The 25,537-nt window shown below is 36.6% G+C and overlaps 1 protein-coding gene and 1 pseudogene across 1 annotated transcript; both read right to left on the minus strand.

The window, feature by feature from the left end:
* Positions 1 to 11,757: 11,757 nt before the first annotated feature.
* Positions 11,758 to 14,091, minus strand: C33H3orf38 (chromosome 33 C3orf38 homolog). The gene is given in 2 exon segments (XM_038582499.1): positions 11,758 to 12,339; positions 13,105 to 14,091. A coding segment is annotated over 1 exon segment (645 nt). The 5' UTR covers positions 14,058 to 14,091; the 3' UTR covers positions 11,758 to 12,339; positions 13,105 to 13,412.
* Positions 14,092 to 22,872: 8,781 nt separating this feature from the next.
* Positions 22,873 to 23,548, minus strand: LOC119877818 (annotated as a pseudogene).
* Positions 23,549 to 25,537: the final 1,989 nt, after the last annotated feature.

The raw sequence follows: 25,537 nt of genomic DNA on the forward strand, positions 1-25,537 counted from the left end.
ATAGGGCTATTGATCAAATTTAAACACAAGTTTATTGTTGCCATTGAATTAGCCCAGAACTGTTTTTCAGCCTCAACAGGTGGGAAGTAATAGTATCAAACAAATGCTAGACAGCATTAACAGAAAGTTTTTCAGACTCTTGGTCGTAAAGATCTTATGGTCCACATTGAGTTGACATTTTTTTTTAAAGATTTTATTTATTCATGAGAGATACAGAGAGAGACAGGCAGAGACATAGGCAGAGGGAGAAGCAGGGTCCCTGCAGGGAGCCCCATGTGGAACATGATCCCTGGAGACCAGGATCAGGCCCTGAGCTGAAGGCAGGCACTAGACCACTGAGCCACCCAGGGATCCCCTGAGTTTAGACATTTTTGATAAGTGAGCTACCTCAAAGAAAACGGAATCCTGTCTAGTAGATCCTGAATTCCACAGTGCCTCCAGCTGGGTTTTCCCTTTCAACTTTTGCACCATCCTACTTGCAAAACTTTTGTTAAATAATCACTGTGGTGATTCACTTGTCCTACACCAACATCAATAATTCAAAATTCTCTGTGTTTAGTTAGTACCCAGAGGCTTTGATACATAGGTCAGTGCAACATAAAGAGATTCAGGAGGGCTGAGAAATAGATCTTTCTTTTGTGAAGTGAAAGAATGATAACTGTAAAAAAAAAAAAAAAAGAAAGAAAGAAAGAAAGAAAGTTTGTGAAAAAGGCAAATGGCAAACTACTCAGACCCACGGCATGGTCAAGTTAGTGTAGAGAGGGCAGGAGGCTGAGGATAAGGAAATAGATTGCCTTAAATGTCTTCAGGCCAGTTTAAACTGTTCTGAGTCTCCAGGTACGTGCAGAGTACATGTTTTCTGTTTTCCAGTGGCAAGTCCACTAGTAGAAAGCCAATTCTAGGACACAGACTCAGAGAAAAGCTTTAGCCACAAGATGTCACTAAAATTCCATGTTACACTTTAAGACGCTATTGCAAGCTTCTTTCCATCTAAAAAATCAGCAGCGTTTGAGATCTAAACAAAAGAAGGATAAAGTCTCTTTGATTCTTTAATTTTAAAAGAAAAATATGATGGGGAAAGAAAGGTTGATGAAGAAAGGCAAAGTGGTTTGGCAGTATTATCTCATGTCTGTGCCCTCACAAATTTGTTTCTAGAAAAATGTAATCCAATAAATATGTTTAAGTGGAATTAACATTCAGTAAGTTAAAGTATGTACTCTAAAATGGAACAACTTTTAAAAAACATTTTATTAAAATCCTTGGGGAAAATAAATAAATAAAATCCTTGGAAAACACATTTTTGTGAATAAAAAGAAATTTATTCATTAAAACAAATTTACCTCAGAAAATGAAATGTACCAAAGGTAAGTGTAAATTCATCTACCTAGTTTCATGCAGTCCTTAAAATCTTTATAATTCAAGCTCACTTAGTCTTGAAAAAATTAATTATTGCTTAGTTATTCAAGTGATATTTTTAAAAGGGGTATAAATTTATAGTACTCATTATATTTTACGTATCCTGAGAACTTGTTTATTGGCATGCTACATTTATTACAGGTAAAAGTTAAAAACATCACTATGTAAAGTTAAGCAATTGGGACCAGAAGTGTACAACTCTTGGGACTTTCCCTAATGTGCAAACCCAAGAACTTCAAAAGATTCAGCTTTACAAAGACTAATCTATAAAAATGAAGACATCACAGCAAGCCATCTGAATTTAGGTATGGAAATAAGACATATTTACTCACTTAATAATTATGGTAATGAATAAAAGCTTTATCTTGTCTAGAAATAACAAAGAGTATTAAAATCGTTTGATGAAAATCTCACCTCCCTCCAATATATTGTGCAAAACATGTCCATGCTCTACATACTTCTGAAAGACTGTCTACTGATGAATGACATTTTTGAAAATGTAATTTATAGAATGTGAACGAAAGAAAATAGTTTCAAGTTTTTTCACTCCATACCCAGAATGTTTCAAACTAAGCCTTATTTGGGTGGAGAGTAAAAGGAGATAGTGGAATGATCTTTAACAAATTGCCAGAATACTGGGATTAGGAAAGGACAGAAAATAAGGGCATTTGAATGACTGCTAAAAAAAAAAAAAAAAAAAAAAACAGCAAGGTGACAATTTCAGTTAAATTGTTTGGGTGAACAGGCAATTACTGCTTAAAAACTAAACAGTCAAGTCAGGTCAGCACAAACTTTTAGTTGCTTTGCATACGTGTAATCTTAACACAATCTGATCGCGTAGTCATTACAATTCACATTATAATTCTGGAGGGATGTCTCTTTAAGACAGTGGGTAGACAGATCGATATGCCACTTAAGTGAGGCACCTAAAATCAAGGAAATTCTCTTTATTGACATTAACAATGTCTTTAAAAATGTTTTTAATTTCTGTTCTTATCTCAAAACCTCATGTGAACACCTTTCCTACAAACAGGAAGTATTAGAAGAGTTTTGCAACGTCCTGCTCAGTTTTTCATATAACATTATAAAAACATTCTAGACTCAAGTGTCAAATTTGGCTTTATTTTCTACCCCCTTCAATTCTTAATCAACATATTGATGATTTATGGTTGATAATTGCTCTCTGAAGAAAGGGACAAGTTGGTTATCTTTTTTATAACCCTTTCACTTATGCAACACCTTCATTGCTGCCCAAATAGTTAGCATATGTTCTATTATTAAGACTGTACTACTTCCTGTCTGGTCCTCACCGAAACCTATTGCCCAGAGAAATCATTTACCAGAGAAACCAATGTGCTTCAAAAAAATGATGTGAAACTTTTGGTGCCAATATTTGACTGGCCATGTACTATTAATCATTGGTGAATAGACTGCAGGCCAAATTTCAGATATTCATAATCCTTCCTTATATGGTTCAGCTGAAGTTTTAAAAACATCACACTCACAGAATCTCATGCACAGCACACATTGTTATTCTGCATTCAAATTACGACATTATAGTATTTGTTACCATTTTCGTCACTTTTCAGTGAGTCATTTTGTGAATCAGGAATAAGAGTGTCAACCATAAAATGCAAATTTAACAAGCATTAAAACTCATATGGAAGTACATTAGTGAAAACAGTTGACTTCATGTTGGCTGTGATAAACTGACCAACATAGTCCTTATCATTTCATATGCATCTAATGACTGTTCACTAAGAACACTATTAAAAACTAAATGAGCTTTTAATTTACCCATAAAACTTGCTAAATATGTGAATTATGTGCATGAAATTTTCAAGATATGTGTGATACAGAATATGTTTCAAGTACATTTTTTCCCTGTGAAACTGCCAAACCAGGTACCAAGGATCACCATCTTTACCTACAATTTCACCTACAACTTTACCTACAATTCACATTAAGTACCAAAAGATGACAATGGCTAAAGTAGTAAGTAGGGCATCAATGAGATTTCAGAGAGAAGTACTTGCTAATAAAATAAACTTTTATTAAACAGTAAATGTTACTTGTTACAAGTTAAACAAAGTGGGGAAAGCATAGGAATCCAGAACAAATATTTTAAGTACCAAGTGTCTTCTATCAAGGTATCTGGAACATAGTAAGTGCTTGATAGGTGGTTTACCAAATTCAAAGAAGATTATTTAAGGGAAAACACTGATACATTCTTTAAAATCAACCTTTTACTAGGTCCTAAACTCGGTCCTAAACTCTTACTCTAACTTAAGGTTTATTTTATTTTATTATTTATTTTATTTTATTTTATTTATTTATTTATTATTTTATTTTATTTTTTATTTTATTTATTTTATTTTATTTTTTATTTATTTTATTTTATTTTATTATTTTATTTTTTTATTTTATTTATTTTATTTTATTTTATTATTTTATTTATTTTATTTTATTATTTTATTTTATTTTTTTATTTATTCCTGAGAGGCACAGACACAGGCAGAGGGAAAAGCAGGCTCCCTGAAGGGAGCCCAATGTGGGACTCAATCCCAGGACCCTGGGATCATGCCCTGAGCCGAAGGCAGACGCTCAACGACTGAGCCACCCAGGCGCCGCACTTAAGGTTGTTTTTAGAATTAAAATTATGGCTTATTCTGCAATTCTTAGTTCTTATGAGTTCAATTTTATGATTGTTCTTCTACTAGTTCCAGCATTAAAGCCCTTGATGTTTAAATTTTCTCATGCTATCTTGTTTCTGTATTCTACGCTCATTCTGTCTTAAAGTTAATCTCCAAACAGTGTATAGTCAGTACAGTGAAACCTCCTAACCTCCTATCTTTGCTAAACAAGTATTTTCCATTAAACTCCCTAGAATAATTTTTCATGACCTTATGAGCACCACCCACCCAGGGCCATGCTTCCTACAAAAAATCCTATCCCAAATCAGCCACTCGTCTAGTGTCATTCCTAAATGTATGCAAACTCCTATTACTCAGTCTTTTTGAAGGAATCATCTATACAGTATTTATTTTATTAACATCTACATTTTTACTACAGGTTATTGGCAATCCATAATTTGGTCTTTGGTCAACCACTTTACATTTTTCAACTAAAGCATAAAAATACATTTTGAACATATGTAACAAAGCAAAAAAGTTTTATATGACAGTAGTTCAAATGACTTCAGCATTGCTAATGATTAGAAAATAGGAAACTATTTTAAAGGCTTCATATTCACACTTTTTTCAATTCTAGAAGTAATTTGTAATATTTTTATCTTCATGTTTTTCCCTCTGTGAAGAGAAATACACACACTACATACATACATATATTTATAAATATATATGATAGAAAAAACAATGAAAAGTGTTTTTTCAATGAGCATAATTTGAAAAAGCAAAATTAAGAATTTCTTCAACTTCAATGAACTACAAATTCCTTTAAAATATTCTTGAGTTGCAAAGAAAGCATACACTTAAAAAACCATGTAACTTCAAAATAGCAGTTTAGAAATCATCTAATTGTTTTTTTAAGGTGTGAAGAAAATGAGAATCAGAGTTTAAATTCTTTCAAAATAATGTAGTAGCAGTAATCAGACAAGAAATAAAGTGAAATGAAAAAACATTGGCTTCATAGTTTAAAAATTAAATCATACCCCACACCTCCCCCACCCCAACACACACACACACACACACACACACACACACACAAAACAAAAAATAGGGAGATAAACCCGCATAACAAAACTATGTGAACTTGAGCACATTACTTAACATTTAGGGCCTCATCTTTTACAAAAGCATAATGAAACTTTAATAATTTTATCTACCAGATTATTGTTGATTGAGCTCATACATCATTATTCAGGAAGATAACTTTGGCTTTATGCATTAAACAAGTATTTTTTAAAATATAAATAAATAAACAAGTATTTACTGAGGACCTAATACATATGCTAGGCATTGTCTTACAGACAGGCAAAGGACTAGGAATATATAAGGCTCTGAAAAAGTATCATTTGTTCCCTTATTTATATCTTTAATAAATAATTATTTGAATACCTAGTCTCTGTGCAAAGCAATGGAAATGAAAGCCAAACAGCTATAGTTTCTGCTCTTAGTTTAAAATCCAGTGGGGGAAATTAACAAGTTAGTAAATTAATATCTAAAGTGCTAGGATTAAAAAAAAAAGGTACTCATAGATATTAACAACAGTATCCACTTACAGAAGATAAAATATTTAAAACAAATCCTAAAAGAGAAAAAGTAAGCAGCCATGCAAAAAGCTAGAGAAAATTTATTTTAAATACACAATACAAGAGAAAAAATGCCTGACAAAGAAATTTCCAGTTTTTAAACCATTTCAATCATAGCCCTTTTAATTCTGTAATATCAGACTGCAACAAACAAAAAATTAAATTTCACTATCTTTTTTCTCATTAAACTTTTGTTTTAATGGGTCTCAAAATTCTGTGACAGATTTTTGGTCAAGTTGTTTCCATTAAAAAGTACTGATTTTAAAAACTAACAATTTAAAACTGCCACACACGCACAAAAAAACAAAAAACAAAAAACAAAAAAACAAATGGTCCACAAAACATTTTCCTTTCCTTCTGAAGGTTTTACGATGCATTGTTATCATTACCAGTCTTTTACTATTAAACTTAAATGGCCAATTGACACAAACAGTTCTTCCACCACTGATTAAGACGGGTGGCAGGTATTGGGGATAATATTCATTTAGCCTTCTGAGCTTTCTGGGCAGACTTGGTAACTTTGCCAGCTCCAGCTGCCTCTTGTCCACTGCTTTGATGACACCCACAGCAACCGTCTGTCTCATGTCACGAACAGCAAGACGGCCCAGAGGAGGATGGTCAGAGAAGCTCTCAACACACATAGGTTTGCCAGGAACCATATCAACAATGGCAGCATCCCCAGATTTCAAGAACTTGGGACCATCTTCCAGCTTCTTTCCAGAACGATGATCTATCTTTTCCTTCAGCTCAGCAAACTTGCAAGCAATGTGAGCTGTGTGACAATCCAGCACAGGTGCATATCCAGCACTGATTTGGCCTGGATGGCTCAGGATAATCACCTGAGCCGTGAAGCCAGCTGCTTCCTTTGGTGGGTCACCAGCCACGTTGCCACGACGAACATCTTTGACAGATACGTTCTTGACATTGAAGCCCACATTGTCCCCAGGAAGAGCCTCACTCAAAGCTTCATGGTGCATTTCAACAGACTTTACTTCAGTTGTAACATTGACTGGAGCAAAGGTGACCACCATGCCAGGCTTAAGAACACCAGTCTCCACTCGACCCACTGGGACAGTACCAATACCATCAATTTTGTAGACGTCTTGGGAGAGGCAGACGTAAGGGCTTATCAGTTGGACGAGTTGGTGGCAGAATGCAATCCAGGGCTTCAAGCAGTGTGGTTCTGCTGGCATTCCCATCTTTACGGGTGACTTTCCATCCCTTGAACCAAGGCATGTTAGCACTTGGCTCCAGCATGTTGTCACCATTCCAATCAAAAATTACCACAAATGCCGTGTAAGGGTTGTAGCCAATTTTCTTAATGTAGGTGCTGACTTCCTTAATCGTTCCTTAACGATTTCCTCGTATCTCTTCTGACTGTAGGGTTAAGGTTAGGGAATGGGTAATTGTTCAGTGGAATCCATTTTGTTAACACCAACAATTAGTTGTTTTACACCCGGTGTGTAAGCCAGAAGGGCATGCCCACAGGTCTGCCCATTCTTGGAGATACCTGCTTCAAATTCACCAACACCAGCAGCAACAATCAGGACAGCACAGTCAGCCTGAGATGTGCCTGTAATCATGTTTTTGATAAAGTCTCTGTGTCCTGGGGCATCAATGATGATCACATAATACTTGCTGGTCTCGAATTTCCACAGGGAGATATCAATGGTGATACCATGTTCACGTTCAGCTTTCAGTTCATCCAAGACCCAGGCATACTGGAAGGAGCCTTTTCCCATCTCAGCAGCCTCCTTCTCAAATTTTTCGATAGTTGGGATCGATTTGTCGATCCCACCATATTTGTAGATCAGATGGCCAGTAGTGGTAGACGTGCCTGAATCTATGTGTCCAATGACGACGATGTTGATGTGAGTCTTTTCCTTTCCCATTTTGGTTTAGGTTTAGCGATGGTTTTCACGACACCTGTGTTCTGGCGGCAAACCCGTTGCAAAAAAGCTAAATTTCACTATCTTGTATACAGACCTACCTTGGCTTACAATGGGGTTACATCCCAATAAACCCAACATAAGTTGAAAATATCAAGTTGAAAATGCATTTAAGAGATTAGGACCTATTGAACACCTTTTCTTTGCCTATCCTACCTTAAATGTGCTCAGAACACTTATATTAGCCTACAGTAGAAGGGCAAAATCATCTAACACAAAACCTATTTTATAGTAAATAAGGTGTTGAATATCTCATGTAACTTACTAAATACCATAAGGGAAGTGAAAACAAGAATGACCATATGGATACCAAATGATTTTAAGTATATTGGTTGTTTACCCTTGTGACTGCATGGCTAACTGGGACATGCAGCTCCCTGCTGCTGCCAAGCACCTAGAAGTATTGTCCCCCCATTCTCTAGCCTGTGAGAAGACCAAAATCCAAACTTCAAAGCATGGTTTCTACCGAGGTGCCTCGCTGGCTTGGTCGGAAGAGCATGCGACTCCTACTCTTGGGGTCAGGAGTTCAATGTGGGGTGTAGGGATTATTTAAAACTTAAAAAAGTACAGTTTCTACTGAATGCGTTTCAATTTTACACCTTTGTAAAGCTGAAAACTCCTAAGTCAAACCAGGCTAAGTCAGGGACTGTCTACACTTGGCAATAAAAGCAGAAGGATAAGTAAGCACAGGACAAATACTAAGACTACTTAATGGCAGATGTTGGCTGGACCAAACAATGCATGAAAATGAGGGAAATAAAACCTAGTGGTGATGAAAGCCAGATTAATAAATCTGGACTTTATTTTGGAGGTAATGCAATGCCACTGAAAGTTCTGAGCATGGAAGATATGATGGAAATTTTAAGGAAATTTTAATGTTATATAAAAATATTAAAGCAAATAAGTATTATTTAGGTAAAGAAATTCTAATTACAGCAGCAGCTGAAATAGAAAGCAATACTGTAGATATGTGACATCTGGGCATAGCAAGAAATTCAAGTATGAAACAGACTATTTATGAGGTTGAAAAGTAAAAGTACCACAGTAAGGGAAGAGGACTAGAGATTGTGATGAGGCACTGAGTTCAAGAAATTTCATGTAAATTTTTACATATATTTTTATATATTCCAATTGCCTCTATTCCTTTTTATATTATCATCATACAGGAGCATTCTGTATCTTTTCAAGTGGTTTTCAATCAGCAAGCAATGTAAGAAGTAGAATTACAAGAGGATATGGTGTGCACTAACATTCCTACTCTGTATTTAGATAAATGATAGAGATTAAAGGCATCTTTGCTTTGGAAATCAGAGCCAGCAAATGATCTTCATACTGAAGAGAGACAAAAGGATTAATCAAAAACCGCATGAGTGAAATAGGTGAAAAAGATTAAGAGTACATTTACTGTGATGAGCACTGAGTACTGTACAGAACTGCTGAATCACTACAGTGTACACCTGAAATATAACACCGTATGTTAATTATACAATTTTTTAAAATTTCTTATAGAAAGGAATCATCAGTTCTAGCAATTTGCCATTTATTTAGGGAGGCAGTAGTAGCTTACATGTAGCAATTTGAGAACAATTAAAGGAGATACCATCAATATTGTAGGAGATGGAAAAGATTTAATGCAAATGTGAAACTAAATGGTGCGCAGCAGCGGATTCTTTCAATTCTTAAATTCACTAATTCAAATGTAACTAATTTAGGTTGTCTAAAAAACTGAAGATGAAAACTGCTAAGCAAAGAACCCTCACTAAATGACCATGAAGGGATATACTGGGCACTACTAGGAATAGAGACCAGGAGGTACCAAATTCTAGGCCAGTGATTCTATTAACATTTCACGACTAACACAATTCTGGAGTTTATGGTTTAATTTTTTGGGGGTACATTATATCTCACAGGAGAGTTAATACTTTATTTTAATATTAATGTTTTACTGGGATCCCTGGGTGGCTCAGCAGTTTAGCACCTGCCTTCTGCCCAGGGCGTGATACTGGAGTCCCGGGATCTAGTCCCTCGAGTCCCACGTCTGGCTCCCTGCATGGAGCCTGCTTCTCCCTCTGCTTGTGTCTATGCCTCTCCCCCTCTCTCTCTCTGTATCTCTCATGAATAAATAAATATAATCTTTAAAAAAATACACTAATGTTTTACTGAATGACTACTGAAAAGTTTCAAACTAGAATAAAGCTAAGAAGATTTAGTGCATTCTAATACAGTTCTAAAATATTTTCCTTCCAACTATGAAGTGGCCTGCTAAACAGCTAATCTAAATTTTCAATGAAGTATTCTTTTTTCCTGACCCACACAAAAAGATATAACCATACCCTAAAAATAAGGACCTACAGTAGTTCTCACCTTGAGACATCTAACTCAGAAACAAATTTAGCTCAACAATTAGCAGTATACAATCATTACAAAATTAACATCTTAGGCTAAAGTTTTTATAAAGATCTAGTTATTTTTTTTTAAGATTTTATTTGAGAGACAGCAAGGAAGAGAGCAGGGGGAGGGGGAGAGGGAGAATGGAGCCCGACCACAAGTTCAATCTCATGACCCTGAGACCATGACCTGAACAAAAATCAAGAGGCAGATGCTCAACTGACTGAGCCACCCAAGAACCCCAAGAAACTTTTTAAAAACTTTTTCAGATTTTTCTCTCACACTTTCTCTAAGGTATGTTATTTTTCATTAAATTTATCTTGCCAAAATAAAATGAATTATGATATTTTTTTTGTTTCACTTGACAGTATTTCAGTAGGTTTTGTCTTATTCAAAATCCACAAGTTAACAACTATCATAAGCCAACAGATTTCATAGATATTATCCTTTCATTCATAAAGATTTAGTCCTCTAGCTTAGGGACTCCAGCAAGGGCACACAATTTCCTAAAAATAATTTTAAGATCGAAGACTAGTTAAGTTAGGTAAATATAACTATTATTGGCAGGACTTTAACATGGACTATAAGGATCCTTACAGGATTTAGGGATTTAGATGTGCTTTAGGGAAGTCCATAAACTCACTGAAATAATGCAAAAATTGTAATACCAAATGCAAACCGTTTTTGTTTTTTTTTTCCAGGCACAAAGAATATAGCTCTCATTTTTCAAAAGATACAGGACCACTCCTCATAGCCCACATTAAGAACCAATGAAGAAAAGAGCACCTAAATTTGTGGATACAGATACTAATAAAAACATTTGAGTATGGTTTTCATTCATATCATTTTATCATTATCATTTTATCATCCCTAACTAGCCATAGAAGAGCCATTTTGTTAAAACACAACATTGTTGATTATTTTTTAAATTAAACCACTATTCTTTAAACCCTTTTCTGTTGCCATTACAATTTCTTACAGCATTGGTAAGTAGCCTTCTCTTAGTTTAAGAATATTACCTTTCTGAAAACACGGGAACAAAGTGTGCTGGCCACTTGTAAGTTGATTTCATAAAAGAATAGCTTTTTTTGTATTATTTGGTATTTTTTAGTCAATTAGACTCAGAAAATTTGTTTTTGGCATTCTAGGTAATAATACAACATCCCAATGTAACTATTACTTTAAGACCCTTATTTTAACAAGGACAGACACTTGATGTATGCACTATTATTGGGCTATTGCAAATCAGTCTATAGTAAATGAAGCCCAGCTACCCCTCAGTTTGACCGTTCAATTACTATGAATTATATGTAGTGTTGTAGTCTTTATTACTGGACTCCAACAACTTTCAAAATATCAGCTGAATGTGAAATTAAGCAAAAGAGACCTAAAACCAGGGTCTGTGCCATTCTCTAAGACATACAAAACAAGTGGATGGTAGCAAAAGCAGAGTTAAATCGGCACTGTGCTTCTGGACCTTCCCAAAAACCTGATCAAGCTTTAAGCCTCATGAATAAATTACAACTTCTCCAGGTCTTCCTTCTATGAACAGAAAAGTATATACTTCCTCTATAATGGTTATGGCCTTCCAGTTTATCCCATTCTGACCCCCTTGGGCTTTTAAATTTAGTAAATTTTAAAAGAAAATTAAATCTGTTAGCTTGGAGCTTACAAGTTTCTGTGTATTCACATATGAAATTCAAACAGGGAAGATCAAAAAACCGTCACTGATAAGAACCAAAGAAAAGTCTTTTATACAGTATGTAAGCTTCTTTTGCTCATTCTTTCACCTATTCAGTTAAACATTAGGTCCTACTGTGTTGCCCAGCTGTGGGGATTCACAGAAAATAAAACACAGTTCCAATTCTCAAGAGAGTTTATCAGGAAGATTTCATATTTCTAATGTTGGTTAAAAGAACACACAAAGATTGCAGCCCTACTTGAACATTACACGAACTCAAAAAGTCAATACTAAAGGTAGTCAGAGGCAACTTCTGCTCATCCTGAGCATCCGTAGAAATCTTTCTGCAGTACTTATCATCCATACCACAAGAAAACAGATGGGAATAATTTTTATCCTTTACTTAAGATATTTATTGAGTACATGTTATAATAACACTCTATACTTAAAGGAAAAAACCAATTACCTGACTTTAAGTCTAAACAATATACTATTCTTTTAGCAGACAACAGGAATTTCCCTCCTTTATTAAGTTCTTATTTTAGGATGTGTCATTTTGTACTCCTCATAAAAGCCATGGCATTAAAATAACAAGAGATGAGTTTCTTCCTTCTGCTTCCAAAATTCTTGTTACCCTAGGTGATCACGTAAAGAGTTAAAGGTAAAAAATTAACATGTACAAAACATCATCACAACAATTCCCAGCTGAATTTTTTCCATATGGAATTTTTGTAAATTAAAATTACCAACTAAATCCAAGATCAGCAAGTAGCTGCCAAGTGATGAAGAATTTAAACTCTAAAGCAACTATGTAATTAATCTGGCAACTTAACCCTGTAATTCAAACCTAGTAGAATAATTTAGAGGTGAAAAATCCTATTAATTTTAATTTATGATACTGGAATGATACAATTATAAGATATAATGATATGCCCACATTATAAATTTGTGTGTATTTTTTGTTTTTTGGAGTTTCTTGGTCACCTCTTCCAAGATCAAGAGGAAAACAATAATTCATTTAAATTAGGAACTGGACACAGTTTTTAAAAAAATTGAACAGTATGTTTCCTTTATATGGTATTACAGTAAATGCTCTATAAAACTATTAGCTGAAGTCTTAGATAAGAATAAGGTCTGTTTTGAGAATAGCAAAGAGTTCAGAAAATATTGCAGATTTTAAGATATTTAGCTTGGACATCTATAGATAACTATAAAAAAATGTTCCTTGAATTTTAAAAAGGCAAAGTAAATTTTTCTCCACCTGCTAAATTATGGGACTTCTTGCATGAGAATGTCACTCACGTTTCCTAAAATGATAACTTTGAGTTTACGTTAAACCTTTCCCACCTAAAAAGTACAGATATTAGCAGAATATTCACTAAGTAAAATTAAAATATTACCTGGTTTCTAAGGCACACTGTTAGTTATACCATCTCAAGTGGGATTAATTTGATGAACTGCATTAGCTCTCAGAACATTTGCAACTCAGGTAGAAAGAGGCAAGTATCACATAACATGTTTAGTCTGTTGTCAAAAAAGAGATTTCAAGTAAAATATGTCAATCCTCGCACCTGAAATCACTTAGACATTACTAATGTGCTATTTGGAAGAGTTTCTGTAGAGAAGGTTTTTTAGATGACATACAATACTTAGTGCTTTAGAGGGTTGGGTAAACTCTTTTGTTCAACAATGTCTCATGTCCACTGCATTAAGCTTGGTCTCCAGTTCCACTATCCAATGCCTGCTTCACGTTAAGTCATACTTCGTTGGTACCACATAAAGTAATTATATTATAAAAGGCCTCTAGATCACTGGATTCAAATGTAATAGCTGGTTTCATTAATGTTCCAGGAGCAAGAGAAGCCTCTCCAATAATTCTCAGGTTGATAAATTTGATTTTCCAAGTATTTTCCACAAAGGGGCAGCGTATGAGTCCAAAAATTTGTTCAAAAATGCCCAAACAAGTGTTCTCTCGGTGGACAGTCCCAGCAACTCCAACCATAACTAGACCATGGGGAGAAGAAGCACATTTCAGTCCACGGGAATCTAGGTTAGGACTGAGAAAAAGATATTCTTCTTTCACTAGTGATAGCAGACGAAGGCTCACAATTTCTGCTCCACAGTAGTCTATCACATTTTGTTCAGAGGTATTATAATAAAACCTAAGCTTGACATCATGCCAGAAGTGCTGAGGCCCCCATTCATCTTGAGGTGGTCCCAGAAGAGGATTCTGAGAATTAAGAAGTTCAAAGAACCAGTGACAGAATTCTTCTCCTAATCGACGAAAATCAACTTTTTCAGCTTTTTTATCTTCTTTTTCCTGCTGATTAAGATAAATAACAAACAAAACCATGGTTAGTTCTCTTTAGCTTTTTTTCTATCTGGCCTGTTTTAGACCTAGTTTTAATATACTGAGTATAGCAGAAGCTGAGCAAACTACAAGTGAACTCACTGAACACATCATACACAATAAATTGTCTTTCCAAAAAGGGGAAAAAATCATTTTAGAATCTCCCTACATGGGATCCCTGGGTGGCGCAGTGGTTTGGCGCCTGCCTTTGGCCCAGGGCGCGATCCTGGAGACCCGGGATCGAATCCCACGTCGCATGGAGCCTGCTTCTCCCTCTGCCTGTGTCTCTGCCTCTCTCTCTCTCTCTCTCTCTCTCTCTGTGACTATCATAAATAAATAAAAATTAAAAAAAAAATTAAAAGAATCTCCCTACATAAACATCTGAAAATTCAGCTACAAAATTAAGGGTCTGTTTGTTTGTTTTTGTTTTTTAAGATTTTATTTATTTATCCACAAGAGACACAGAGAGAGAGAGAGGCAGAGTCCCAGGCAGAGGGAGAAGCAGGCTCCATGCAGGGAGCCCGATCACACAAGAATGGGCAGTCGAACATCCAGCCAATAGATTTCAGAACTTGGGACCATCCGTTTCCCAGACTTCGTTTCCAAGAAGCGAGTGATACTATCTTTTCCTTCAGCTCAGCAAACTTGCAAGCAATGTGAGCTGTGTGACAATCCAGCACAGGTGCATATCCAGCACTGATTTGGCCTGGATGGCTCAGGATAATCACCTGAGCCGTGAAGCCGCTGCTTCCTTTGGTGGGTCACCAGCCACGTTGCCACGACGAACATCTTTGACAGATACGTTCTTGACATTGAAGCCCACATTGTCCCCAGGAAAGCCTCCCTCAAAGCTTCATGGTGCATTTCAACAGACTTTACTTCAGTTGGTAACATTGACTGGGCAAAGTGACCACCATGAACCAGCTAAACACCAGTCTCCACTCGACCCCTGGGACAGTACCAATACCATCACAATTTTGTAGACTCTTGGGAGAGGCAGACGTAAGGGCTTATCAGTTGGACGAGTTGGTGCGAGAATGCAATCCAGGGCTTCAGCAGTGTGGTTTCTTGCATTCCCATCTTACGGGTGACTTTCCATCCCTTGAACCAAGGCATGTTAGCACTTGGCTCCAGCATGTTTGTCACCATTCCAATCAAAATTACCACAAATGCCGTGTAAGGGTTGTAGCCAATTTTCTTAATGTAGGTGCTGACTTCCTTAATCGTTCCTTAACGATTTCCTCCTCGTATCTCTTCTGGCTGTAGGGTAAGGTGTAGGAATGGGTAATTGTTCAGTGGAATCCATTTTGTTAACACCAACAATTAGTTGTTTTACACCCGGTGGTAAGCCAGAAGGCATGCCCACAGGTCTGCCCATTCTTGGAGATACCTGCTTCAAATTCACCAACACCAGCAGCAACAATCAGGACAGCACAGTCGCCTGAGATGTTGCCTGTAATCATGTTTTTGATAAAGTCTCTGTGTCCTGGGGCATCAATGATGATCACATAATACTTGCTGGTCTCGAATTTCCACAGGGAGATATCAATGGTGATACCATGTTCACGTTCAGCTTTCAGTTCATCCAGACCCAGGCATACTGGAAGGAGCCTTTTCCCATCTCAGCAGCCTCCTTCTCAAATTTTTCGATAGTTTGGGATCGATTTGTCGATCCCACCATATTTGTAGATCAGATGGCCAGTAGTGGTAGACGTGCCTGAATCTATGTGTCCAATGACGACGATGTTGATGTGAGTCTTTTCCTTTCCCATTTTGGTTTAGGTTTAGCGATGGTTTTCACCCGACACCTGTGTTCTGGCGGCAAACCCGTTGCAAAAAAGCTAAATTTACTATCTTGTTACAGACCTACCTTGGCTTACAATGGGGTTACATCCCAATAAACCCAACATAAGTTGAAAATATCAAGTTGAAATGCATTTAAGAGATTAGGACCTATTGAACACCTTTTCTTTGCCTATCCTACCTTAAATGTGCTCAGAACACTTATATTAGCCTACGTAGAAGGGCAAAATCATCTAACACAAAACCTATTTTATAGTAAATAAGGTGTTGAATATCTCATGTAACTTCAAATATACCATAAGGAAGTGAAAACAAGAATGACCATATGGATACCAAATGATTTTAAGTTATTGGTTGTTTAACCTTGTGACTGCATGGCTACTGGGACATGCAGCTCCCTGCGCTGCCAAGCACCTAGAAGTATTGTCCCCCCATTCTCTCAGCCTGTGAGAAGCCAAATCCAACTTCAAAGCATGGTTTCTACCGAGGTGCCTCGCTGGCTTGGTCGGAAGAGCATGCGACTCCTACTCTTGGGGTCGGAGTTCAATGTGGGGTGTAGGGATTATTTAAAACTTAAAAAGTACAGTTTCTACTGAATGCGTTTCATTTTACACCTTTGTAAAGCTGAAAACTCCTAAGTCAACCAGGCTAAGTCAGGGACTGTCTACACTTGGCAATAAAAGCAGAAGGATAAGTAAGCACAGGACAAATACTAAACTACTTAATGGCAAATGTTGGCTGGACCAAACAATGCATGAAAATGAGGGAAATAAAACCTAGTGGTGATGAAAGCCAGATTAATAAATCTGGACTTTATTTTGGAGGTATGCAATGCCACTGAAGTTCTGAGCATGGAAGATATATGGAAATTTTAAGGAAATTTTAATGTTTAAAAAATATTAAGCAATAATTATTATTTAGGTAAAGTTCTAATTACAGCACAGCAGCTGAAATAGAAAGCATACTGTAGATATGTGACATCTGGGCATAGCAAGAAATTCAAGTATGAAACAACTATTATGAGGTTGAAAAGTAAAAGTACCACAGTAAGGGAAGAGGACTAGAGATTGTGATGAGGCACTGAGTTCAAGAAATTTCATGTAATTTTTACATATATTTTTATATATTCCAATTGCCTCTATTCCTTTTTATATTATCATCACAGGAGCATTCTGTATCTTTTCAAGTGGTTTTTAATCAGCAAGCAATGTAAGAAGTAGAATTACAAGAGGATGGTGTGCACTAACATTCCTACTCTGTATTTAGATAAAGATATAGAATTAAAGGCATCTTTGCTTTGGAAATCAGAGCCACAAATGATCTTCATACTGAAAGAGACAAAAGGATAATCAAAACCGCATGAGTGAAATAGGTGAAAAGATTAAGAGTACATTACTGTGATGAGCACTGAGTACTGTACAGAACTGCTGAATCACTACAGTTACACCTGAAATATAACACCGTATGTTAATTATACAATTTTTTAAAATTCTTATAGAAGGAAATCATCGTTCTACTAGCAATTTGCCATTTATTTAGGGAGGCAGTAGTAGCTTACATGTAGCAATTGAACAATTAAGGGGATACCATCAATATTGTAGGAGATGGAAAAATTTAATGCAAATGTGAAACTAAATGGTGCGCAGCAGCGGATTCTTTCAATTCTTAAATTCACTATATCAAATGTAATAATTTAGGTCAAAAAACTGAATGAAACTGCTAGCAAAGAACCCTCACTAAATGACCATGAAGGGATATACTTGGCACTACTAGAAATAGAGACCAGAGGTACCAAATTCTAGGCCAGTGATTCTATTAACATTTCACGACTAACACAATTCTGGAGTTTATGGTTTAATTTTTTGGGGTACATTATATCTCACAGGAGAGTTAATACTTTATTTTAATATTAATGTTTTACTGGGATCCCTGGTGGCTCAGCAGTTTAAGCACCTGCCTTCTGCCCAGGGCGTGATACTGGAGTCCCGGGATCTAGTCCTCGAGTCCCACGTCTGGCTCCCTGCATGGAGCCTGCTTCTCCCTCTGCTTGTGTCTATGCCTCTCCCCCTCTCCTCTCTGTATCTCTCATGATAATAAATAAAATCTTAAAAAAATACACTAATGTTTTACTGAATGACTACTGAAAAGTTTCAAACTAGAATAAAGCTAAGAAGATTTAGTGCATTCTAATACAGTTCTAAATATTTTCCTTCCAACTATGAAGTGGCCTGCAAACAGCTAATCTAAATTTTCAATGAAGTATTCTTTTTTCCTGACCCACACAAAAGATATAACCATACCCTAAAAATAAGGACCAGTAGTCTATCTCACCTTGAACATCTACTCGAAACAAATTTAGCTCAACAATTAGCAGTATACAATCACAAATTAACATCTTAGGCTAAAGTTTTTATAAAGATCTAGTTATTTTTTTTTAAGATTTATTTGAGAGACAGCAGGAGAGAGCAGGGGAAGGGGGAGAGGAGAATGGAGCCCGACCACAGTTCAATCTCATGACCCTGAGACCATGACCTGAACAAAAATCAAGAGGCGATGCTCAACTGACTGAGCCACCAAGAACCCCAAGAAACTTTTAAAAACTTTTTCAGATTTTTCTCTCACACTTTCTCTAGAGTATGTTTTTTCATTAAATTTATCTTGCCAATAAAATGAATTAGATATTTTTTTTTTTCACTTGACAGTATTTCAGTAGTTTTTGTCTTATTCAAATCCACAAGTTAACAACTATCATAAGCCAACAGATTTCATAGATATTATCCTTTCATTCATAGAAGATTTAGTCCTCTAGCTTAGGGACTCCAGCAAGGGCACACAATTTCCTAAAAATAATTTTAAGATCGAAGACTAGTTAAGTTAGGTAAATATAACTATTATTGGCAGGACTTTAACATGGACTATAAGGATCCTTACAGGATTTAGGGATTTAGATGTGCTTTAGGGAAGTCCAAAACTCACTGAATAATGCAAAAATTGTAATACCAAATGCAAACTTTTTTGTTTTTTTTTTCCAGGCACAAAGAATAAGCTCTCATTTTTCAAAAGATACAGGACCACTCCTCATAGCCCACATTAAGAACCAATGAAGAAAAGAGCACCTAATTTGTGGATACAGATACTAATAAAAAAGGAAAGGGGGGGGAAAAAAAAAGAAAAAAAGAGAAAAAAGGGGGGGGGAAAAAGGGGGGGGGGAAAAGGAAAGGAGAGGGGGGGAAGAAGAAAGGGGGAAAAGGGGGGGAAAAAAAGAAAAAGGAAGGGAAAAAGAGGGGGGGGGGGGGGGAAAAAAAAAAAAGGGGAAGGAAAGGGGGGATGAGAGGGGGAAAGAGAAAGGAGGAGAAAGGGAAAGGGGAGAGGAAGGAAAATGAAGGGAAAAGGGGAGGGAGGAAAAAAACAAAAGGGGGGGGGAAAGGGGGGGAGGACAAAGAATAAGAAAAAAGGAAAAAAAAGGAAACAAAAGAAAGAAAGAAGGGAGGGGAAGAAAAAGGGAAGGAAGGGGAAGAAGGAGGAGGGGAAAGAAAGGACGAGGGGGGAAGAAAAAAGGATGGAAGGGGGGGAGAAGAGAGAAAAGGAAGGGGGGGAGGGGGGGTAGTGAGAGGAGGGGGGGGAGGAAGAATAAAAAGAAAAAGGAAAGGGAAGAAAAAAAAGAAGGGAGAAAAAGAAGGGGGAAGAAAAAAGAAGAAAAGAAGAAAAAGGGAAAGTAGGGGGGGGAAGAAGAGGGAGAGGGAAAAAGGGGGGGGAAGAAAGGAAAGGAAAAGAAGAGAGAAAAAAGAGGGAAAGGGAGAAAGGAAGGGGAAGAAGGGGGGGAAGGGGAAAAGAAAAAAAAGGGGGGAGGGTGAAGGGGGGGAGCGGGAGAAAAAGGGGGGAAGGTGGGGGAAAGAGGATTAAAGGGGGGGGGAGGGGGGAAGGAGAAAAAGGGGGGGGGGGAAGGAAAAAAAAAGAAGAAAAAGGGGGGAAAGAAAAGAAAGGGGGGTGAAGAAGAGGAGAAAAGGGGGGAAAGGAGAGAAGTAAAATAAAGGAAGGGTAGAGTGGGGAAGAAGGGGGGGGGGTGGGGGGGGGGGGGGGAAGGGGAAGAGAAAGGGAGGAAGAGGAGAAGGAAAAAAGGGGGGGGAGGGGGGGGGGGGGAAAGAACGGGGGAGGGGGGGGGGGAGGGGGGGGGGGTGGGAGGGGGGGGGGGAAGGAGGGGGAAGAGGGGAAAAAAAAAAGGGGAGAGAGGGGGGGGGGGGGGGAAGGGGGGGGGGGGGGGGGGGGGAGGAAGAGGGGGGGGGGCCAAGGACCGAAAAAAAAAAGGTGAAAACAAAGAAAGAATTGATAGAAGAGAAAGAAAGGGACGAAGAAGAAAGAATGATTCTAAAAGCGGGAAACAGGGGACACTCCTCAAGCACGATAGAAACCAGATGAAAAAGAAAAAAAAAAGAGCACCTAAATTGTGGATAAGAAAATATAAACATTTGAGTATGGTTTTCATTCATATCATTTTATATCTTATCATTTTATCATCCCTAACTAGCCATAGAAGAGCCATTTTGTTAAAACACAACATTGTTGATTATTTTTAAATTAAACCACTATTCTTTAAACCTTTTCTGTTGCCATTACAATTTCTTACAGCATTGGTAAGTAGCCTTCTCTTAGTTTAAGAATATTACCTTTCTGAAAACACGGGAAAAAGTGTGTGGCCACTTGTAAGTTGATTTCATAAAAGAATAGCTTTTTTTGTATTATTTGGTATTTTTTAGTCAATTAGACTCAGAAAATTTGTTTTTGGCATTCTAGGTAATAATACAACATCCCAATGTAACTATTACTTTAAGACCCTATTTTAACAAGGACAGACACTTGATGTATGCACTATTATTGGGCTATTGCAAATCAGCTATAGTAAATGAAGCCCAGCTACCCCTCAGTTTGACCGTTCAATTACTATGAATTATATGTAGTGTTGTAGTCTTATTACTGGACTCCAACAACTTTCAAAATATCAGCTGAATGTGAAATTAAGCAAAAGAGACCTAAAACCAGGGTCTGTGCCATTCTCTAAAACATACAAAACAAGTGGATGGTAGCAAAAGCAGAGTTAAATCGGCACTGTGCTTCTGGACCTTCCCAAAAACCTGATCAAGCTTTAAGCCTCATGAATAAATTACAACTTCTCCAGGTCTTCCTTCTATGAACAGAAAAGTATATACTTCCTCTATAATGGTTATGGCCTTCCAGTTTATCCCATTCTGACCCCCTTGGGCTTTTAAATTTAGGTAAATTTTAAAAGAAAATTAAATCTGTTAGCTTGGAGCTTACAAGTTTCTGTGTATTCACATATGAAATTCAAACAGGGAAGATCAAAAAACCGTCACTGATAAGAACCAAAGAAAAGTCTTTTATACAGTATGTAAGCTTCTTTTGCTCATTCTTTCACCTATTCAGTTAAACATTAGGTCCTACTGTGTTGCCCAGCTGTGGGGATTCACAGAAAATAAAACACAGTTCCAATTCTCAAGAGAGTTTATCAGGAAGATTTCATATTTCTAATGTTGGTTAAAAGACACACAAAGATTGCAGCCCTACTTGAACATTACACGAACTCAAAAAGTCAATACTAAAGGTAGTCAGAGGCAACTTCTGCTCATCCTGAGCATCCGTAGAAATCTTTCTGCAGTACTTATCATCCATACCACAAGAAAACAGATGGGAATAATTTTTATCCTTTACTTAAGATATTTATTGAGTACATGTTATAATAACACTCTATACTTAAAGGAAAAAAACAATTACCTGACTTTAAGTCTAAACAATATACTATTCTTTTAGCAGACAACAGGAATTTCCCTCCTTTATTAAGTTCTTATTTTAGGATGTGTCATTTTGTACTCCTCATAAAAGCCATGGCATTAAAATAACAAGAGATGAGTTTCTTCCTTCTGCTTCCAAAATTCTTGTTACCCTAGGTGATCACGTAAAGAGTTAAAGGTAAAAAATTAACATGTACAAAACATCATCACAACAATTCCCAGCTGAATTTTTTCCATATGGAATTTTTGTAAATTAAAATTACCAACTAAATCCAAGATCAGCAAGTAGCTGCCAAGTGATGAAGAATTTAAACTCTAAAGCAACTATGTAATTAATCTGGCAACTTAACCCTGTAATTCAAACCTAGTAGAATAATTTAGAGGTGAAAAATCCTATTAATTTTAATTTATGATACTGGAATGACAATTATAAGATATAATGATATGCCCACATTATAAATTTGTGTGTATTTTTTGTTTTTTGGAGTTTCTTGGTCACCTCTTCCAAGATCAAGAGGAAAACAATAATTCATTTAAATTAGGAACTGGACACAGTTTTTAAAAAAATTGAACAGTATGTTTCCTTTATATGGTATTACAGTAAATGCTCTATAAAACTATTAGCTGAAGTCTTAGATAAGAATAAGGTCTGTTTTGAGAATAGCAAAGAGTTCAGAAAATATTGCAGATTTTAAGATATTTAGCTTGGACATCTATAGATAACTATAAAAAAATGTTCCTTGAATTTTAAAAAGGCAAAGTAAATTTTTCTCCACCTGCTAAATTATGGGACTTCTTGCATGAGAATGTCACTCACGTTTCCTAAAATGATAATAACTTTGAGTTTACGTTAAACCTTTCCCACCTAAAAAGTACAGATATTAGCAGAATATTCACTAAGTAAAATTAAAATATTACCTGGTTTCTAAGGCACACTGTTAGTTATACCATCTCAAGTGGGATTAATTTGATGAACTGCATTAGCTCTCAGAACATTTGCAACTCAGGTAGAAAGAGGCAAGTATCACATAACATGTTTAGTCTGTTGTCAAAAAAGAGATTTCAAGTAAAATATGTCAATCCTCGCACCTGAAATCACTTAGACATTACTAATGTGCTATTTGGAAGAGTTTCTGTAGAGAAGGTTTTTGTAGATGACATACAATACTTAGTGCTTTAGAGGGTGGGTAAACTCTTTTGTTCAACAATGTCTCATGTCCACTGCATTAAGCTTGGTCTCCAGTTCCACTATCCAATGCCTGCTTCACGTTAAGTCATACTTCGTTGGTACCACATAAAGTAATTATATTATAAAAGGCCTCTAGATCACTGGATTCAAATGTAATAGCTGGTTTCATTAATGTTCCAGGAGCAAGAGAAGCCTCTCCAATAATTCTCAGGTTGATAAATTTGATTTTCCAAGTATTTTCCACAAAGGGGCAGCGTATGAGGTCCAAAAATTTGTTCAAAAATGCCCAAACAAGTGTTCTCTCGGTGGACAGTCCCAGCAACTCCAACCATAACTAGACCATGGGGAGAAGAAGCACATTTCAGTCCACGGGAATCTAGGTTAGGACTGAGAAAAAGATATTCTTCTTTCACTAGTGATAGCAGACGAAGGCTCACAATTTCTGCTCCACAGTAGTCTATCACATTTTGTTCAGAGGTATTATAATAAAACCTAAGCTTGACATCATGCCAGAAGTGCTGAGGCCCCCATTCATCTTGAGGTGGTCCCAGAAGAGGATTCTGAGAATTAAGAAGTTCAAAGAACCAGTGACAGAATTCTTCTCCTAATCGACGAAAATCAACTTTTTCAGCTTTTTTATCTTCTTTTTCCTGCTGATTAAGATAAATAACAAACAAAACCATGGTTAGTTCTCTTTAGCTTTTTTTTCTATCTGGCCTGTTTTAGACCTAGTTTTAATATACTGAGTATAGCAGAAGCTGAGCAAACTACAAGTGAACTCACTGAACACATCATACACAATAAATTGTCTTTCCAAAAAGGGGAAAAAATCATTTTAGAATCTCCCTACATGGGATCCCTGGGTGGCGCAGTGGTTTGGCGCCTGCCTTTGGCCCAGGGCGCGATCCTGGAGACCCGGGATCGAATCCCACGTCGCATGGAGCCTGCTTCTCCCTCTGCCTGTGTCTCTGCCTCTCTCTCTCTCTCTCTCTCTCTCTCTGTGACTATCATAAATAAATAAAAATTAAAAAAAAAATTAAAAGAATCTCCCTACATAAACATCTGAAAATTCAGCTACAAAATTAAGGGTCTGTTTGTTTGTTTTTGTTTTTTAAGATTTTATTTATTTATCCACAAGAGACACAGAGAGAGAGAGAGGCAGAGTCCCAGGCAGAGGGAGAAGCAGGCTCCATGCAGGGAGCCCGACGTGGGACTCGATCCTAGGACCCCAGGATCACGCCCTGGGCTGAAAGCAACACTAAACCGCTGAATCACCCAGGCTGCCAGAAATTAAGGTTTAACAAAGCCTCTCAAAATATCAGCATGACCAGTCAACAATGATTTACATAAGTATTTTCTCTTGATTGTGGCAGTGGTTTCACAATGTCTATCAAAACCTTCAAACCATATGCTTTAAATGGATACACCATGTTGCATATAAACTACACTAAAATAAAGTTGTTAACAAGCATTTTTTACTAACCTTAAACAGGGTTTTAGTATGATTGAAATGTTACTTTTTATGATTGGAATTAATTTTATACTGTTCACTCTCCTTTTCTTAAAGAGAAACGTTATTGCAAAAATAGAAACTATTTCCTTCTATCTCCACAAACCTTGTGACATAAATACTATCATTATTATGCCTGCTTTATAAATAAAGTAAACAGGCTCAGGAAAGTCCAGTTCTTTGCTCAAGTTCACACCAATATACACCAGCAGACCCTTTTTGAAGTCACATCTGTATGATTTCAGAGTCAACATTCTCTTTAGCAAATTAAGCAAGCTCTTTAAAGATCCCTTCCTGATGTGAAAGGAAATGCATCTCACTGTAAAACCTTATTAATTCAAAGTATGTAGTTTAAAGTTTGCAAATTACCTAGAGTTCATACAATCGAACACTTACCTAAATTATCACACAAAACTAAAATGTTCAGTGGATACAAAGAAATAGAAACAGACAATGTCAGCTGGAGGAAGTTACTACAAGATGTTTTTTCCTAGCTTAAAATAAATCAAATGTAAAAAATATTTAAGTTTCTCTCATGGAATTTTTACAATTTAATACCAAAGAAAATCCTCAAAAATGAGAAAGGGCTTACGATAGCATTCTTTTTAATATTACACTGAACTAGAAGCGAAATTAAAATTAAATAATGTCAGGAATATTTCTTTCTTTTAGGTGCTTTACTGGTCTTCTTTTAGGATTGTATGGGCGAGCCCCCCCCACCCGCGATGTTGAATTAGGGATTAAGCCTAACCAAAGAGGTGAATGACCTGTACTGTAAATACTATAAAACACTGATGAAAGAAATTGAAGATGACTCAAACAAAACGGAAAGACATTTCATGGTCATGGATTAGACCAAATATTGTTAAAAAGGCTATACTTCTCAAAGCAATCTGCACGTTTAATGTGATCCCCATCAACATAGCAATAGCATTTTTCACAGAGCTGGAACAAATAATCCTAAAATTTGTATGGAACCACAAAAGACTGAAAATAGCCAGAGCAGTGTTGAAAAAGAAAACCAAAGCTGGGGGCATCACAAGTTCAGACTTCAAGTTATATCACAGAGCTCTAGTGATCAGAAGAGTATGGTGCAGGCACAAGAAGTAGACACGCAGATCAATAGAACAGAATGGAAAACCGAAATGAGATATGAACTGATAACTCTATGTTCAAT

This window comes from Canis lupus, chromosome 33 (assembly GCF_011100685.1).
Source record: "Canis lupus familiaris isolate Mischka breed German Shepherd chromosome 33, alternate assembly UU_Cfam_GSD_1.0, whole genome shotgun sequence".
Taxonomy (NCBI): Eukaryota; Metazoa; Chordata; class Mammalia; order Carnivora; family Canidae; genus Canis; species Canis lupus.